Source organism: Rissa tridactyla, chromosome 8, assembly GCF_028500815.1.
Source record: "Rissa tridactyla isolate bRisTri1 chromosome 8, bRisTri1.patW.cur.20221130, whole genome shotgun sequence".
In the NCBI taxonomy this organism is placed as follows: domain Eukaryota; kingdom Metazoa; phylum Chordata; class Aves; order Charadriiformes; family Laridae; genus Rissa; species Rissa tridactyla.
In genome coordinates this window covers 28158235-28178207 of record NC_071473.1, presented here as the reverse complement: position 1 = coordinate 28178207, position 19973 = coordinate 28158235, and the positions used below count along the sequence as shown (strand labels likewise).

General features: G+C 38.6%; 1 protein-coding gene across 5 annotated transcripts in view; it reads right to left on the bottom strand.

The window, feature by feature from the left end:
- Positions 1 to 19973, bottom strand: part of RABGAP1L (RAB GTPase activating protein 1 like) — a 261963-nt gene that overhangs the window by 215418 nt on the left and 26572 nt on the right. For all 5 annotated transcript variants that reach the window (XM_054211199.1, XM_054211198.1, XM_054211200.1 and 2 more), the window contains 6 exons: positions 9770 to 9937; positions 7357 to 7549; positions 5144 to 5354; positions 4133 to 4307; positions 3178 to 3338; positions 2260 to 2370 (listed from right to left, as the gene is read on the bottom strand). In XM_054211199.1, coding sequence (XP_054067174.1) covers positions 2260 to 2370; positions 3178 to 3338; positions 4133 to 4307; positions 5144 to 5354; positions 7357 to 7549; positions 9770 to 9904 — 986 coding nt within the window. In that variant the 5' untranslated portion in view covers positions 9905 to 9937. The remainder of the gene's footprint in view (positions 1 to 2259; positions 2371 to 3177; positions 3339 to 4132; positions 4308 to 5143; positions 5355 to 7356; positions 7550 to 9769; positions 9938 to 19973) is intronic.

Below are 19973 nucleotides of genomic sequence, written 5' to 3'. Positions count from 1 at the left end.
AAGTGACCTGCACAGACTGTGGGCCTCAGTCTCGCCACTTCTGACATGTTGTTTTTTCTGCACTTACAGCTGGCTACCAAGTGGCTATGTGCAGGTGCACTACTCTGTTTAAATTCAGCTAGTTTCTAGACGCACAAAAAAAGAACTGAAATTATTCTCCACTAATATATATTTCTATTTATGGACATACAAAAGCTACCCACAGATAAGCCTGATGGTATTAAGTTAACATGATAACATGATCGTTAGGAGTTTCCAGTACCGCTGAGAAACCAGCCAATACTCTGTACATCAGTTCTAAGGGTGCCAGTCTAGACTTATACCAAGTTATGTAGGTGTAGCTTAGGTTATAACTCTCCTGCACCCTTTCTGAATGAAAGGCTATTTCACTCAGAACTTTCTTAAAGACCCCTGATTATTAACCAGCATTTTCTTCTTGAATCCTGTAACGCAACTAAGGCTTGATACCCCATACTGTGGGACTGAACCTACGTAGAGCCATCCATGACTCAAACCTAGGAGACAGGAACCAATATCATTTCTTTACATGGATAAAAACAAGCAAACCCCAGGTCAAACAGGCCACAGAGGGAGGAAGGGCCAAAGTCACCCAACTGAGAGTTGAGTCACCAACCTAAGCCAGCCATGGGCCCTACCTGAACACCAGGAGGTGGCAAGTCTCCAAGTGATGCCAGATTTACTCTTGCGGGACCATGAAGAAAGACTCTTGAACTCTTTAGACCAGAGACCAAATTTCTTTAGTAACATTTTTTTGCATTGTCATTTCCACTTAGAAATACTTTTAAAGGCACATTAAATTGCTTAGAAGATCCCCATCTGATGTAACCTGAGTTGGTCTTTTATACTGGTTTTGAATTTTCATGTTATGCAGTGTAAGTACATAAAATGACTTACAAGCCTGTGTATCACATGTCAATTGAATACCTTTATCAGCAAAGCTTGTGGTGATAAAAAAAAATCCTGATTGAATATTCAAAATGAAATCAAAATAAAAGCTAGTTTCCAAGGAAGGTAGCTTCGCTTTTGGGAAAAAAAAAACCCAACAATCAAATCCTATTCAGACATGCTTAAAGGAGTTCATCGTTCATTAACTGAATTCTGAAGCCAAAATTATTTAAATTAAAAATACACTAAAAATAGGATTTTTTTTTTAAAGCAAATGAGTAGCTAAAGCACAGTTTTACAACACAAAACAGTGATGATAAAAAATTCTGCTGTATATTACTTGTCTAAAATGTTAGTTTCATTTTTTAAATAAGAACTTGAAAGCGAGTGAAGAAATCAATCTTAGGTTCTGGGAGGGTTGTGGGACTTTTTTCTTGATACTCCTGTTATCTTGAATTACCTTGTCACTGAAATTGAATTCTTCTATTGTTACTCTTTTGATAAGATTGCCATCTGGTGGCGTTTGCTATTTTTAAAAATTGAGCTATTGATAAGGAATTTCCTAATTCAAATTAATACAATACCTACTACTACTGCAGTAACATGAGTATAGTGTTAATGAACACATTAATTAAGTTATTCTTCACACACATGATCCACTTCTTGTGCAAACGCTTTGCACAAAATCAAATTATTCTGTGCAAAAGGGATCCCTCTCATCGAATTTCCAGGAGATACAGCATGAGTCATCAACCATTCCTGAGCTCTTCACCGTCACTTGAAGATAAACATTAGAATCATATTATAACAAAACTACAAAGGAATCCTACTCATCTTGAAGACTCCACCAAAAGAATGCTGCTTCTAACCAGCAGGTTGAGTCCAAACTTGCAGTGTGCCAGCGCATCAATCTAACAGATTAATACGCTCCAAGGTTTAACATAGCTCAGACGACCAGCCTGGTTACTTTTACTAAACGGTGAGCTGCTGCTAATGCAGGATTACAATAAATGAGTGGTTTTGCACTGCTTAAAAACAACAGAAAGCAAAGTTGAAAGCATTTGAATGTCATAGGTATCCTAACACCACATTCAAAAAGACAATTAAAAGGGAAAAAAACCAAGAACGTTTGAGTATTACAGGCTATGTTTCTTGTTTTTACCTAAAAGTCACAAGTACTTCAAAAGAAATTTAAAAACAAACCATGCATCTATAAATTAATTATATTGTGCAATGCTACTTTTGTGTTATTGTTGTATTTTTCCTGTCATGTAACTTGGAAAGCCAAGGAAAAGTACATTAAATACCATTCTCTCAAAAACTTAGCCTGCATTATTTTTATAAGAATCTTACCTTTCAATGGCCAGTTCTTTGTTCGAGAGTTGCTGAACTGTAATCACCACCTTCTTCTCAATTCCCTGTTTCAGCTTGAAATATAATTTCTCTCTATCTTTTGGCACAGGGCTAAAAGAATAAAAAAAACAAGTTTCTTTAGCACAGGTATAGAAGATTAACTGTTAAATACAGAAAAGAGAGTAGCAGCCCACTTAAGCTGTTAATGGCTCAGCTCATTTGAGAGACCTCCTCTTCCTTTTTTCACAACTTAATAAACCGGCACTGAAGAAAACCAGACTGTATACTGTCTGGGGGATTTACCAGGCAAATGTATCCAAAAATGCATGGGATATTTTGGGTTTTAAAATGATCAAAAATACGCTATATACTGGCTATGAAGCAAAAAATAAATGGAAGTTTTCACAGAATTAACTCTCAATTCCAGTGAAAAAAAATCTTGCAATTAACTGTTAGGCAAAGAAGACTTTGCTCCCATGTTCCCTGTAATCCTTAGAGAAGCCTACATTTTCTATCTTCAATAAATTTGGAATTCAATAGCCTATTGAAACAAAAACAAACCTCAAAAAAAAAGAGAGACCACTAGACTGTAGTAACTTGAGAAAACTGGTCTGACTAAAGTTTGACAGACTTCCTACTATCTTTGCCATTTACACAGGCCTACCTTGAGCATCCCTCCCACAAATCATGTATTTAAAATAAACTAACTTGAAAAAAAATCCTGATTTTTAATCTTTTTACAGAAAAGATACAGAGAAGAAAACTGTAATATCAAAGCAACAGCTCCCTTTTTATAACAAGTCTATTTACGAAAAGAGGCTGAATCTATTTTACTGCACTATAGCAGCAGTGCCTTCTGCAAGTAGCTATACACTTTCTTCAAAGAGATTTCTACTTTTCCCTTTCCACTCAGATTACCTAAAATTCCCTTTTCCATCATCTTCTTTGACTTCTAAGGAAACACTGAAAGTGTACACATCACTATCCGGAGTAGGAAGAACAAAGTCCTTTACATGATCAGATGCTTGTTTGGAAGACCGTTTGAATGCTGTTGAGAAACTATACAAAATTCGGCTGACCTGCAGAAAAGCAAAAAAATTAATAGTTTTATCAAAAAAAAAAAGAGAGTATTTTTAATGGAGCATTGTGATGTGGTTTTGAGGGACATAAAGTTACCGTCACTTGCCTCTTATACTGAACACAAAGCATGCCTCACACAACACAAAACATTCAGATCAGGTGTTTAATAACCAAGCAAATTCAGTAACAACATCTCCTATTCCCATTCACATCACATTCACTGCTCATTGCTCATGTAACACTCAGTAAGTCAATATACATTATAAATTTAGGAATGCAACTCATTAGCGGACCTGAATAACGTGCTTCTCAGGTTGTGTATTTAACAACACAACTTACAGCTTGCTCTTGCAGATGTCAAAAAACAAGATTTCTTCTTTTTTCTTATTTTTCCACCCTAGAAAATCCTTTTCTCCCAAACTATCACATAGCTCTTCCTAAAATATCTAGGGCAGAATATCGTAAAATGATTCTTTGTACCTCACAAGGTCCACACTGCAACTTCAGTCTGAAACATACTCAAAAGGGGTAGGCCTGAAAAAACGAACTATTCATCTTAACTTAGGCTTTCTAAATCTTCGCATTACAGTGCACTCTGGAATTTATTGAAATGCTAAAAGAAAAAAAATCAAATTACATTAATATTCATGTATGACTAGCTGCACATTCTGTGAATGTTATATGTGTTAACTTATTTTTCAAGGCATTATATACCATTTCCATATCTGGAATAACCTCTTAAAATACCGCTTGTATCCTTTTTACAAGTCACTGTACAACACTCAATACTTACTGCCTCTTTAATCTCACAGGAGAAAACATGAATCTGGAACTCTTCAGTTCCACAGCTGCTTTCAGTAAATGCAAAACAGTCACTCTCTGAAGTCCCGTTTTGTCCACGCACACAGAACAACACCTTATAGATGGGGAAAGAGGCGATCTCCACATTGTTTGATTGATCTATTATTCTGTCAAGGCAAGTAATGGGGGACATCAAAGCAAAAGGTCACTAAAGCAAACAGGCCTACCTAAAAGGCTTTTCTGCAATTAAATAAAAAATATCTAAACTGTAATTACTACTAAATTCAAGTACACAAGATGGGCAGTAGGAACAGAAATGTCACATTTTCCAAATTGAAAATGTAAATGTTTCTGGTTGTGACGTTGTCTTAATTTCTTTTATACTCCATTATAGAGACAAACGCCGTACCTCTATACCATGCAGTAACAATGACCACCATTGCTCTGCAACCATTCATGAAAAAATATGGGAATAGAAATGTAGAAACCACAGCAACTGTGAAAATGCAATTTGTATACAAAGATCAAAGAAAATTCTCTCTGTTGAAGAAAACATTATTTATTCCATTTGTTTTTATTATTTATGTGGGACTATATAGCTTAGCAAATGCTTGCTGCCGTCTTCATGTGACTATTAATCTAAGGGCTCATAGAATTTTAAACTCCTCTCAAACTCAGAACTCAAAGAATATTTCAGAAACTTCAGAGAAGACAACAGGGGTAATATACTTTCCAGTATATCTCTTATTATCATATCTGAACAGAGACGCAGGTAGAAAGATATGCCTTTGTTGACACTGTATGGCAACCACTACCACCAACTATGCACTGCATGTTACATTTCAGCAGGCATTTTGTGGCGCCAGAGGAATTTCTCAAAAATAACTGTCTTCAAGAACTGCAGGCACAAATCCAGCAATTCTACTTCCCTGTGCAGGTAACAAAGTCAGAATCTGCCTTTTATGTGTCTGTGCAAGTAACAAAAGAAACATTTGTATGTTACCTTACAGAGCCTTCTGGGATGTTGGGAACATAAAGCGTCACCGGCAAAGGGGCCCGACTGGAGGATTTCATGTTTGCCATGGCATGTAGAGCTTCCGGTTCATTTCGAGGGGCAGACACTTTCGTGCTCCCTAAATAAGTCAGTTTGTTAAACAATACACTGTCCTCTTCCAGGGGTTCACTGGGTGAAGATGGCCTTGGTGCAGAGATTTCTGAAAATGAAGAAACCACTTCTTTAACCATTTGTTTCTATTCTGACACATTATTTTCTGAAAGGATTCCATAGCAAAATCTCCCACTTCCGTTAAGAATGGGCCAGTTCCAATTGCAAGAAATACATTTGGCAGCTTAACATTAATGTTAAGTCTATTCCAATGCATGTTTCCAAGTACTGCACACGGTCAGATTGCCTTTTGATTCTTTTTAGCAGTGATAGAACACCATTTTTCCTTAAGCTCTACTCCCCACATGTTCTTTAGTTTGCTTATATCTCCTTCTAATTTCTACTCGTCATTTTGCATAATGATGCCTCTTTAATTCTTCTCTCCCATGTCTTTGCAGTTTATGTAGACTTCAATGTGGTTGACACTTCTCGATAGCTACATTAACTGCTTGAAACCATCAAGGAGCCGGAGAAAAGAAAAGGGATACCTGTTTGCTCATCTACTCAGCATAAGAAAAGCATTCTTTTTCCAAAAATCACACTACTATGGACAGGGGCGACCTTGAGAGAGCCTTTGGGGGGTTTTGCTGTTCTTGTTTTCTGGTGGGGTTTTTTAAGGCGTTTTGACATTTGAGAAACAAAAGGAGAGGAGGAAGAAAAATTCATAAGTATGGAATCAGAATAATCCAGGTTGGAAAAGACCTCCAGAGATCATCTAGCTTTAACTCCTCCTCAAAGACAGATCAGGTTAGTTAAGGGCTCGTTTCAAAACTGGATCGGGTTACTCAGGGTACTCCAGCTGAGTCTGGTATCTCTGAAGATGGACATTCCAAACATCTCTAAGCCATCTGCCCTCTGTTATTTTTATTTCTTATTACTAGACCTAATTATTTCCGTAATACTTAAATCATAAAGGTTTGCATATTGAGTTATTTCTATTGGAGAGCAGGAAAACAGTATTTACGAGTATTTTTTGTTCATTCATGCTAAGGTTTGTGTTCCGTTTGAAGCTCTAAAAATCATGTCAAACAGGGAGCCAGTAGGTAAGTTTTAATTTCCAAACAGATGCCATGGAAATTATCTGATACAATGCCACAGAAACGCTCTGCATACTACTGAGGGAAAAAGAATTCTAATTCAAGGCCCATGGAGATGACCACAGCCTTGTATTCCTAATACTAAAAAAGAAAAAAAAAAAAGCTGTCAAATGGTAACTGAAAATACTCAAATTCTTTGGCAATTATTCATTTTCTTATATTATGTTTCAGCATTATTAAAACACTCCAGCAAAGCCACCACTGAAATACCTATAAGACTGCTATCCTGCACAAAACATTAGCATTTATTAGTCAGCCCAATTCAAAAGTAAAAATCCAAATGAAACAGAGAAGTCCAGATGAGTTTTCACAAAAGTGTAAATCAAAGCAACAATCAAATTTCTAAAATTCAGCCTTAGATTATTCCATAGCTTCTAAAAACTTTTGGACCTAAAGGAACACACAAGCTTGGGGGGTGGGGGACATTTTACATAAAAAGCTTTCAGTCCTCCCTTTTTCATCAAAATTTCAAATACCAGCAAAGTACCACAATCATTCCTAGCAAATGTCAAATCTAAAACCATCCTTACTGATACCTGGTGATAAAACCAGGGCTGAAAAGTTTATCAGTTTGCCCAAGGTATATTTCATTTGCAGGTGGTACTGTCAATGGGTACTAGACAGTTACTGCCCGGGTAACTAGACTACAGATAAGAACTAAGAACACCCGCAAGTTACCCGATACCTACTCCTAATTCATCTAGGGCTGGAGACAAAATGAAAATTATCTTGACCAAAAAGAGCAGCACAGGGTATCAATCTGATGATAATCTATCTATTCCTGTCTAAAAATCCTCAAGTAATGAGAAAGAAGACAAGGGTCCAGGGTATTCTCCAGTGGAATTTTGGAATGAAGTTCCAGAAAGCTTTATATTCATTTTAAGGTTAACTCGAAACTGTATAAAGGAAAAAACCTGCCATATGTGATTGGGGGGGGAAGTACTTTAACAATACCTGTAGTAGAAGGGTCTAAAACAAGGTGCAAAGACGGCTGATACGTTTGACCTGTGGACCTATCTCCAGCTGCCTGGCTGCAGGCATCGCTGGAACCTTCTTGGAGAGCAGAGGAGTCCTTCTGGTCTTTTTCAGAATCCCTCAGTATCTCCTCCATTGCCTTCTCCAGCTGATCATCTCCATTGGAAAATACCTGTAAGCAAAAGGAGATGACTTTTATTTAAAGCTACCTGTAGCTTTACTTTCACTATTATTTTTCAAACATATAGCCTTACTAATTGCAAAAGTTAAGAAACTTTACTAAACAAGACAACACACTAAGCACCTATAAGACTATATCATAATATAACTGACGTCCATTTTACCAAACAGAACTAATCACACAAAGCTTCTGATACCCACTAAACATTCACAGAACATCACTCATTGTATCTTTTCCTTTTTAATATTTAATACTACAAAAGTTAGAAGTTCCTATATTAATGAGGAATAACCAGTAATTGTGTGTTTTTATAAATTACCAACTTAAAGTACAAACAAAAACCTTAACAGTTAGTTTGATATCAACTTTTCAGCTGTGCAGTATTAAAAAATAACCTCAACACAAATGAAAAGCTGTGATTTGTGGACAGTTTAAATGACCAATATAAAAATAGCTACATTTCTTTTTCTAAAGATTACTAAGAATAAGAGAAGCTCAGCATTGTCCAAGAATTTTTTTTTTTTTTTAAAGATGTCCTGTATAAAGCATCTTTTCCCTTGGTAATTCAGCTCATTTTAACGAGTCACTCATGCCTCTGTGCCTAATCCTTCTATCTCCCCTTCCTCAAGGTCTGCTCACTGATCTACACACGCCTATGGAAAATGACAGGCAGCAGAATGACATTCTTCTGATGAATAAAAAGGACATTATAGACTTTTATCTGTTTCTTACATTTATTTCTTACATATTACATATACAATTCATACAATTCTCCAGCTGTAGAATCAGTGTTTCACAAGGTGATGTGTTTAATTTTCTGGAAGGAAATATAAAGGATAGAGAGGAAAAGCACAGGGAGGACAAGTAACCTGGCCCCTGCTCCATTCTTTCTCCCGAGTCACATACTATGCCAGCAGTGGAGCCAGATACTTGCATTCTAGTTTCACGCAGCAGTTGGCTATTCTTCCCACCCACAGCAATTTTCTTGTGTTATACAGGACACTAATATATACCTCAAAGCTTAGCACTAAAGCACACTGGAGCCAAAGATCTCAGATTCAACAAAATTAAATCAAATGTAATCTAATGTCTCTTCCCATTACATAAAATGCATGTTCTCACTGCTAGTCCAACAACCATCCATCTAAAAACTACAGAACTCTATTAAAATTCTATGATTCTATGAAAGTAACAGGTTTGTGTGTTTAGATCCTCCAGTCAGAACAAAAACAAAAGATCAGACTTTGTTACAAATTTGTCTTAAAGAAAATTTTACTGTCTTAATCATATCCAGTCCATTTCAGTTGTTCCACCAATTGTCCTCACCAATTGGGAGGGGGTGCAAGTGCAAGGAAATAGCAAGAAAATTACAAGACACGTTCCCTAGGAAAAAAAAAAAAAAAAAAAAAGAAATCCAACCTTTCACAAGTACTAGCTTTTAAAACAAAAGAAAAAACCCCATGGCCAATAACAGAGTTGCATTATGGATTCTACCTCTAGTTCACCTCCCTCTTTCCAGACATAATTACTAAAAAAGCAGCTAGTATTTAGTACAGACAGAAATAATCGTCTATAAACAACAGTTATGCAAAGACAGACTAAGTACTTTTTGTCATTTCAAGGGGAACAAATTGCTATTGTTCCAAGTAGACCAAAACCAGTATATCAGCTACTGCAACTGAAGTGGGGAATTTTGTAATTAACCAATCAGCTGTCATCCAACTGTTAAAATATTCTGCTTTTTAGAGGTAGAAAGCTTTTAGGAAAGGTCTTAGTCATGTCTAAAGTAGCACTAAGCAGGAAAACTAAATTAAAAACTAAAAAACAAAACCCTCTGTGGTCTACTGCTATGCAGCCTAATTACATGCTTTTAAGATAACAACACTCAGAGCCTCTGGTCCCTCAATAAAGAATAATTCCTGAGCTTTAATCTGAAGTTTGTACTTTGAAAAGAACTTCTTAGTCCTTTTACTAATGTATAAATCCACAAAATACTAATAAAGCTGTCCCCTGAAGAAGTTATTAAAAGAAAAACTGAACTGCCACTTTTGGACAGATTTGCTTGATCTGAGCTGTCAGTTTCACTAGTAATTACAGCCGGAGAGTCTCCTCAAGCACACACAAGTATCTTTGATTAATTATTCAAAAGAAGATGCAAGCTTTTTACCCATACAAATCTTGCTACACATTTAAAATGAAGTAATAGTAAACCTTTAGCTGAGGTTTTTCATCTTTTCCAGAGGTGTCTTCAGATTGCTGATGAACCAGGACAAATTCTTCATTAATTAACGTGGATACAGTTTCAGAAGTCCTACTGGTTTTGCTAAATGATGTTTTGACTTCCATGTCAGGTCAGTAGTCTCCTCCTGCCACAAGAGCCTAACAAAGAAGGAAAAATATTAAATTATTAGTTTTGAAGCTACAAACAATATGTTAATAGATGTAATATGAAGCTATTGTGGAATAATCTAATACTTAAATGTATATGAATGTATTAAACTATATTCCTCAAACTCTGATTTCATTGGTGTATGGGATCTTTTTTACATAGCAAGTCTGATTTTTAGGGGGTGTGTTTAAAAATCCTACAATTTAATAGCAGTGGCTGTTATCTATGGGTATGGATAACACATGAGGAAGTTTACCTCCGAGCTTCCACTTCCCCTGTTTTTACTCTCCCAGAGCTCCCGCTGCCTCCTGAAGCCCTGCCCTTTGGTCTCCCTCACACAGGCACATTTCTTACCCAGACTGTCACCCAGGTTGGGTGAAGATACAGGTTATCGGAAGACTTAATTTTCCAAAAACTGCATATCAAAGTGTATGCTAACCACATGAAAACATATTTAGCAATGGATTATGTTAGAATTGGTTTTATTACATTTATATCTATAGGTGATGAAGTCAAAGGTGATACTAAACCACAATCACATCATCTCAGCAAATTTATCTGAAACCACCTACAACAGATTTAAAATTAACCCCACTACTTAAAAAAAAACACCAAAAAAAACCCACACACAGAACCCCCTCACCCACACAAACAACAAACTATAAATATTATGGAAACTGAGAACAAGTTTTCTCTTCTTGTCTGCACAGCAAAAAATAAATTTAGAAACAAAAAAACAAAAGGACAAAATAATGGCCAGCCCATACTTTACAAGCTCATATAAAAATAAAAACACAGAACCAAAGCCATCCCTAGCACTTCAGAATGAGGACAGCTACTGTAGGTATACACCAAATACAGACAGCATCACTTATGGTCATTCAGAAGGTCTTCCCTGATTCCTTAGGGAATTAAAAGCTAGAATGAAGAACACTGTATATTAGATTTTTTACATTTTAAATGGATCTAGGTTTTTATGTTTTTTGTGTTAAAAGAAAAAATGTATTTTCAGGTAGACTTGATAAATAGCATGCACTTCCAGATATAGTCTATTTCCATATCAGTTTACTGAACAATACTACTCCGGCTGAGTACTGAGAACTTGCCATGTGCCGAATTAACAGCAGTGCTTTACATCATTCATGGAAAATGGGTGTATTAAAAATGAAAATCTCGAGTGAAAAGAATGCTCATTTCCTCCCCTATTCTAGTCACATGCTATATAGAAAGCAAAAGCATATTTTATCATCAGTCTTTGATCAAAAATAAATTTTAATGCCAGAGACAAACTAAGCACCAAAAATCACGATCAAGTAATTTCTCAAATTAAACAACTTGAGTGAAGTTCATGTCAGAGTTTAAGAATATAACTGAGTCTCATGAAAATTATTGAGATTTATACTATCTTAAGTAGTAAGCTACTTATAGAGAAAAAGTTTCTACTTTTACATTATAAAGGCACACGATCTTCTGAGGAAAAGCGGTAAAAAGAATAAAAATCTCCCTGAAAGAATCATGCAGTAAGGTTATTTGGGGAAGGGAAGGAGTAGAACATCTGAAGGGGTTTTTTTATTCTTCAGTAACAAGAAAAGAGACGCGCATTCTGGACTTTCCAGTCACCTCCAGTCAGTAGATGGTTATTTCCCTTTTGTTGTTAGCTTTAGTCCTATCCAGGACTTACTCCTTTTTCACTCGTTATTGAGTTACACACTTGAATTCCCCCTTTTCCTACAAAAGGTAAGGAACAAATGACAATGTCACCTATTAGACATGTACACAATCAAGAACAGACCTCTACTACTAAACTCATAAGTAATTCTCTTTTTTTGATTGTCCTTTCTGATGAAAAGCTGAAAGTTAAGAATGTAAGAATTTATTCTTAATTGCATTAGTCAGAACATACAGACAGTTGTACAGCCTACAACGACGTTAAATTTATTCTCTGAAGTTAGCAGCAGACAATCGTGGAGCTGCATGCTGTCTCAGAATACTGACAAAAGACATTTAGCATTTGCTTTATCAGTTTAATGTTACTGGAAGGGCAGTAACCAGCAAAGAGGGGCTGACAGTCAGCAAACATAATGCACCTCAGCTACTTTTGCATGAAGTCCAGCAGCTCAGTTTAAGCCGATAGCGCAGCTTAGTTCCAAATGAATGAACATGGCCAAGGTGCGAATACACACACCTTCTGTTCTGCCAACCCCGCTCCAAGCATTAAAACCTCAGACCAGATGGTAGCTTCCTAAACCACCAGAGCCAAGAGTCAGTACCGCTCTTCCAACAATACTTCAGAAAGATATCAAAAAACTGTGCTTTGAAAGTTCTCTTCACAGTAAGAAACACTGGCAAGTATGTACTACTACTGCACGAAGTAATTTCTACAAAGAAGCACCTTGAATAGTCACATTCCTTCCTACAGAGAAGATAATTTTCCCTCCACACTTTGACAAACAATAACACACAGAAAAAAAAACATTCAGAAACCCAGCAACAAATACACAGGAGGAAATTTTCCTAAACTCAGCTAAATAAAGCCAAGTATGAAAAAAGGATTAAAATTTTTAAAAGTAACAATTTCAGAAAGGTCTTTCTGACAAACATATTTTGAGATCAAAGGATGTTAGAAATACAAAGTAATTAATCAGACTTGCCTAGTTTTAAAAGGAGGGGGATGAGGGGTGGATCTTGCTCTGAAGCTGTAGCGATACAACGACTGAAGAAAAGCTGCTGATTTTCTCTGTGAGCTTTATTGCGTCGTTTTGGTCAAGTCACTTCATTTCTCTGCTGTACTTCAGTTCCCAGTGGTTTTTTTTATACAAAGCTGACTAAGCCATACTACTTGGAATATAGGCGTTTTGGGGCCAGAGACCAGAACTTGTTACACATACATACAGCTTTAGGAGGCCCACACGTAGGAGCTTCCAGAAGGCACCCCAGGTTCATTGCAGCTCCCTTTATAAGGTGGCTTAAGCAGCTGCAGAGCAGGAGAAGCTGAAGAACAGCAATCCTGGAAGGGTTGGGTGGATTCAGCACTGTGTCAGAGCAAGGGGGATGGGACAGAAATGCTCCAAATTCCTTCCCTCCCTAACTATTCCACGTTGTCTATATTGAATCTAGACTTGAAAAACCACACCACCTACAGAAGGACAAATACCCAGGTAGTGATGTACGTCCCTGGGATGGCTGGGCAGAGTCCCTCAAGACAGGGCACTGCTGGCATCACACAGTCACGGCGACAGGAGAAAAGAACCAAAGGTAGCGCCACTCACTTTCCAGAAGGGACCTGCTTTGCAGACTTGATTAGATTCATAAACTTCCTCATCAAACTCGTCCCCAAAAGGAAATACCAATTTTTACATGAACCCGTCTTCTGAAGCAGTTACCAGACATTTTGGGGCTTACTTTCACTTTAGGTTCAACAAGTATTTCAAAGTTACTGCTCAAGTTCACTGTTGGTTCAGAAAAAAAGAAAAAAAATATTTAATTTTGTTTCAGCATTACAACCAACAAAAAACAACAAAAAATGATAAAATGTAGATATATGAAATAAAGTGGAAAGACATCAAAAAGCAAGATAAATGTTGAACTATTTATTTTCAGTAAGCAACAAGAAACATGTTTTTAAAGGAAGCTTCCTGCCTTCTTGAAAGAAGGCAATCAAGAGCAGGCTCATTCATACTTTCTTTTGTCAAACAAACCAAATTGGGTCCTGTATTACAGGCAGGCTTTCAAAGCCATATAGTTTGCCTCATGATCTCAAACCCCAAATAAGATACTGGTAAATAAGTTCTTCCTATTTCGGAACTAAACTTCCTCAAGGGCATCTCTGGGAACTTTCTGAAGAGGAAGGTCCAATACAGCTCTGCAGAGATTCATCTTCTGCTAACAGATGTCTGAAGCACAAATGCACACTGAAAAGCGTAGTTTATTCCCTTTTTTTGAACCGCACAATACAATGCATGACAGCAGAAAGAGCATTAAGCTAACAGAACCTGAAATCACAGATGCTACGTGACTCAAATTTCTAGTTTACTGAAGCAACGTGGTTACATCCTAACTTGCCACCGAGGGAACTGGAAGCTGGACAGACACCGATGGTTATACACACACAAACACACACACATATATAACTGAGTGTCTCGATCACAGACACATCTTACTTTTAAGAAATGTGTGAAACCCATGTGTTAGCTCTCACCCCATGAGCTTGCTAACATTAATGAGAGGCATAGGTAGCTCACACCCCTACGTGCTTGCCAACACTAACGAGAGGCATACCTTCCCCAGAAACCTAATAAACACTTCAAATACACAAAGCTTTACCTTCTCAATGCCTTCTCGGACTAAACAACTTTATAAAATTCCCTATCATGTTGTATGTCGAAGCAGTACAGCTAACCATCTCCCCCAAAACCCTTTTCTTCTCTAGTGATTGAGCGGACACATAGACAGAAAAAAATCCTAAGTTTCAAAATATCATTTTGTTTAAATCTCACTGAGAACAGCAGCACTATAACTTTATCCTTAATCTCAATTTCTCTTTGTGTAATCTTTATATAAGAAACTAAGTCTCTATGTTCACACTAACTACTGTTTTATTATCCATAAATTGTTTCCCAGTGTCTTATCTCTGACAGTGAAAAACTACGTAAAACTCATATAGAAAACACAAATAAGCAAGCAAGCATTTACTTGGCTTACCAATACCATTTCCAAAGATTAAAATCAACCTAACACTGAGAGATGACTGCTGTACCACTATATTTTAAAATAGATGTACGTATATGTATATAAAAATTCTTCTAATTTCTGTGAAAGCAATGTTAAGAACAACAACAAAAAAAACAAACAAAAACCCACCCACCCCCAACTAGAAAAGTAACCACAGGGCTTATTTTGGCAACACTCTTTCCTCTGTGAAAGCAAACAACTACTAAGTAGGCAACAGCAAATGATTAGTCTGTTCATGGACGGCAAACTGTTTTCAATTGTTGTACCGGGTGCTTAGATACAGAGGTTTTGCAGACTGTTTTCACACATCAATTTTATAGCCAAGGAATAACAATTTAAGGAAAACAGAATCAGGAGAACTACACAAGCAACAAAATGTCTACCCTCCTTCAAAAACATACTACATCCACATCTTATCAAACGAATTGTAACCAGTGCTTTCGAACAAATTGCATTATGAATACTGAGACATTTATTATGAAGGAAACAGCTTTCCTGACTTGAATCTCTGGATTACGCATAAACGACTGAACCACTTAAGCATTATAAAGATTCATAGTTTGGAGTCTCTCGGGGAAGAATGCTGGGTTTATCCACCTTAAAGCTAAAATGGTCAGGGTGAAGAACCCCTCTAGAGGAATGGCTGGTCCATGGCTCAGGCAGGGAAGCAGCTGGCAGCTGCAGCCAGAGAAGCACCACCTCTCCTCTTCAGCAGAGATCATCAACCGCTGCAAGTCATGAAGGAAGATGGGAAGCAAATTTAAAAACAAAACAAACCCACTGATCTGAACCCCTAAAATTTACATATTGGGGGGAAGAAGTATTATGAACACTAGACGAAATATCAGTCCAGATAAGTGAAAGAATATCAGGTAAGCTGCTGGCTACAAAGCTAGCCTCCCATCAAGGTGGGTACCTCCTTTTTGGTTTTATTTGTGCAGGTTGAGCATGTAAGAGTCATGGAGGACAAGCTACACCCTAGACAAAGCAGAGAGGGAAGAGCAGAGAGGGAACAGTCCCGGAGGTTCCTGGAGTGTGTGGAAGACAACTTCCTAACACAGCTGGTGAAGGAACCTACTAGGGGAAGTGCCCTATTGGACCTACTGTTTGTTAACAGAGAAGGTCTTGTGGGGGATGTAAAGGTTGGAGGTCATCTTGGGCAGAGTGACCATGAAATGATAGAGTTTTCAATTCTTGGTGAAGGGAGGCAGGGAGCCAGCAAAACTGCCACCTTGGATTTCCGAAGGGCAGACTTTAGTCTGTTTAGGAGCATGGTTGAGAGTGTCCCTTGGGAGGCAGTTTTGAAGAGCAAAGGTGCCCAGGAAAGCTGGTCATACTTCAAGCAGGTGCTCTTAGAAGCACAGGTGAAGGCCATCCCCATGTCCCGAAAGACGAGCCGACGGGGAAGAAGGCCAGCCTGGCTAAATAGAGAGCTTTGGCTGGACCTCAGGAAAAAAAGGAAGGCTTACATTCTCTGGAAAAGGGGCTTAGCAACTTATGAGGATTATCAAGATATAACAAAGCTATGCAGGGGGAAGATTAGAAGGGCCAAAGCTCAATCAGAACTCAGATTGGCCACTGCAGTTAAAGATAACAAGAAGAGATTTTTCCAGTATATCAACAGAAAAAGGAAAACTAGGGAAAACATAGGTCCACTGATGAATGAGACGGGTGCCCTAGTGGTGGAAGACACAGAGAAGGCAGAGTTACCGAATGCCTTCTTTTCTTCGGTCTTCACTGATAAAGCCGTCCCTCACACATCCCATACCCTGGAGGCAAGGGGGAAGGTCTGGAGAGAGGAAGATTTTCCCTTAGTTGAGGAGGACGGGGTCAGAGACCACTTGGCCAAGCTGGACATTCATAAATCCATGGGCCCTGACGGGATGCACCCGCGAGTGCTGAGAGAGCTGGCAGATGTTATCGCTAGACCACTCTCCATTGTCTTTGAAAAGTCATGGGGAACAGGAGAGGTGCCTGAGGACTGGAGGAAGGCTAACGTCACTCCAATCTTCAAAAAAGGCAAGAAGGAGGACCCAGGGAACTACAGGCCGGTTAGTCTCACCTCTGTCCCTGGGAAGGTAATGGAGCGACTCATTCTGGATGTCGTCTCCAAACACATAGAGGAACAGGAAGTTACTGGAAGTGGTCAGCATGGATTTACCAAGGGCAAATCATGCCTGATCAATCTGATAGCTTTCTATGATGTTATAACGGGTTGGCTGGATGAGGGGAGAGCCGTAGATGTCATCTACCTTGACCTTAGCAAGGCTTTTGACACTGTCCCCCATAACATCCTCATTAGGAAGCTGAGGAAGTATGGGCTAGACGAGGTGACAGTGAGGTGGATCGAGAGCTGGCTGAGGGACAGAACTCAGAGGGTTGTGATCAGCGGCACAGAGTCCAGTTGGAGGCCTGTAACGAGTGGTGTCCCTCAGGGGTCAATACTTGGACCAATTTTGTTCAATATATTCATTAATGACCTAGATGAGGGGACAGAGTGTATCCTCAGCAAGTTTGCCGATGATACCAAGCTGGGAGGGGTGGCCGACACTCCAGAGGGCCGTGCTGCCATCCAGCGTGACCTGGACAGGCTGGAGAGCTGGGCAGAGAAGAACCTAATGAGGTTCAACAAAAGCAAGTGTAGGGTCCTGCACCTGGGAAGGAAGAATGCCAAACACCAGTATAGGTTAGGGGCGGACATGCTGGGAAGCAGCTCTGAGGAGAAGGATCTGGGGGTCCTGGTAGACAGCAAATTATCCATGAGCCAGCAGTGTGCCCTTGTCGCCAAGAAGGCCAATGGCATCCTGGGCTGCATAGGGAAGACTGTGGCCAGTAGGTCGAGGGAGGTCATTCTCCCCCTCTACTCTGCACTGGTGAGGCCACAACTGGAGTACTGTGTCCAGTTCTGGGCTCCCCAGTTCAAGAGGGACAGGGAACTACTGGAGCGAGTCCAGCGTAGGGCAACCAAGATGATTATGGGACTGGAGCACCTCCCTTATGAGGAAAGGCTGAAAGAGCTGGGACTCTTTAGCCTGGAGAAGAGAAGGTTGAGGGGGGACCTGATTAATGTTTACAAGTACCTAAAGGGTGGGTTTAAGGAGGACGGAGCCAGGCTCTTTTCAATGGTTCCCAGCGACAGGACAAGGGGCAATGGGCACAAGCTAGAACATAGGAAGTTCCGTTCAAATACACGGAAAAACTTCTTTACAGTGAGGGTGACAGAGCACTGGAACAGGCTGCCCAGGGAGGTTGTGGAGTCCCCTTCTCTGGAGATTTTCAAGACCCGCCTGGATGCAGCCCTGAGGGATGTGCTTTAGGCAACCCTGCTCTAGCAGGGGAGTTGGACTAGATGATCTCTAGAGGTCCCTTCCAACTCTGAAGATTCCGTGATTCCGTGAAAGCAGAGTTAAAAATAAGCTCTGGGGGATTCTTTTTAAAATGAAACAAACAATTATTCAGGCCTAAGATTTGTCCATACATAGAAGTTAGTGGCATAAGGGACATCAGCTGAAGAACAGATCACGCTAGCATACATGCCTCTTGCTGACACAAAGTGATTTACGCTGTTTACAAGTACAACCAATGTCAGCTAATCCAATTAGTGCTTAACGAATTTAAGGAAAAACATAAATACATTTAATTTTCTGCCAATTAAAAGGAAAAAAAAATTCTTTCTCCGCCCTAATCCCTTCCAAAAAGTACACCTTAGAAATGTAAGGAAGATGGTTTCCTGCTACCCTAGAGGTGTTATCAGTCTTCGTGTGTACCTTATCAAAAAAATAAAAATCACACCTACACGTCAAGTTCTGGCAAACAGGTTTACACAGTAGCCTACCAGGATTTCAAACAACTAGCTCAAGCACAGTTGCTGATTCTGCCTCGAGGATAAAGCAAGTAATGCAAATAAACTGGAGTACACCTTCACGCTATTTCCCTGTCATTAACTAAGCACTAACACTTCAGCTTCTTGAGCCAGTAATAAAATTTTTAACTTTGGAAAATATAAAGTAGCAACAAAGAGTATCCAATTTTTCATAGCTGGGGTTTGACAAACTTGGATTTCCTATTTTTTTCATTGCTACGCGATGCTTGCAGGCAGCATTCAGACTGAAACTGAGCACCAGCTGATTTACTGAACTGTACAGCCACTCACTCAAAAATGACCTATATTCCAGAGGAAAGCAGTACCATAAGACAATCATTGTTTTAAAGATATCGTTTCACCATTTATTCCTGAATAGTAAAAATAATAGTGTTGATCTAATTACACCCAATGGAACAACCTCTCTCCATTAAATATATTGAATATTTCAACCAGGTTTTTCTCCACAAGCTATTATTTCCAATAAGAATTACATGATGTAAAGCAAAAGAGACCATACGGAACAGCAGTATGGTACAATGCAGGCGTGATTCTGGGTGCCAATATTTCTCCTTGCCAAACAAGTGCCTTATAAAATGTCCCTTCCGACACCAGTGAAACACACAAGAAATCTTGATTCATTGCCTGGCACCAACTACCTTCAGAGGTAGTAAAATCCTTGTTCCTCAAAGCCAGAATTTTAAGTTACAACAATTGTTATCTTGAGATTTGTAATATGCATTTTGGGCATACTAGGTTTCACAGATTCAACTTGAAATCGCAAAGTTTTGCTCTCAACAACAGAAGCTGCCTTTATACTACCAACCACAGACAACGAGATTGCTATTTCTCATCCTATTTCTTAAAAACTGTTCAACTGCAGTCAGTCCAGCACTGCACTTCAGGATGGACTAGATGATGTTTCGTGCTCTCTTCTTTAAGTCTTTCATTCTAGCAGTCGTAGAAGGCAACCATGAGTTGTAATGAATAACCACACCAGACATTTTTTTCTATTATTCAGTTAGATTTTCCAAAATCACAAGGACTTTGAGTTTTGATTTCACAGCCATCTAGACCTCTACTGCTTTTGTACCAAAACTATACAGTTTCTACAGTGCACTCAAGACTTTATAAGGAACAAAAACATTTCCTTTACAATAGGAAACAAAAACAAATTTCTTGTTAAAAAGAAATACTTCCACACATTATGCACTTAAAACCTTTCAGGAAGCAAGCTATAATCTTAAATTATCACTTGAAAATTTAAATATTTAGATATAACATGAAAAGATGGAGAAAGCAACCACAGCTATTTTAAAGACCAAGATTAACTGAAAGGGAAACCTCCTGAAAGTTAAGCTAGCTGCTTGAAATTGAGAAATACAGAGAGGTGTACCTGGCAATTAAAAGCCACACTAAATTACCCTGATTGT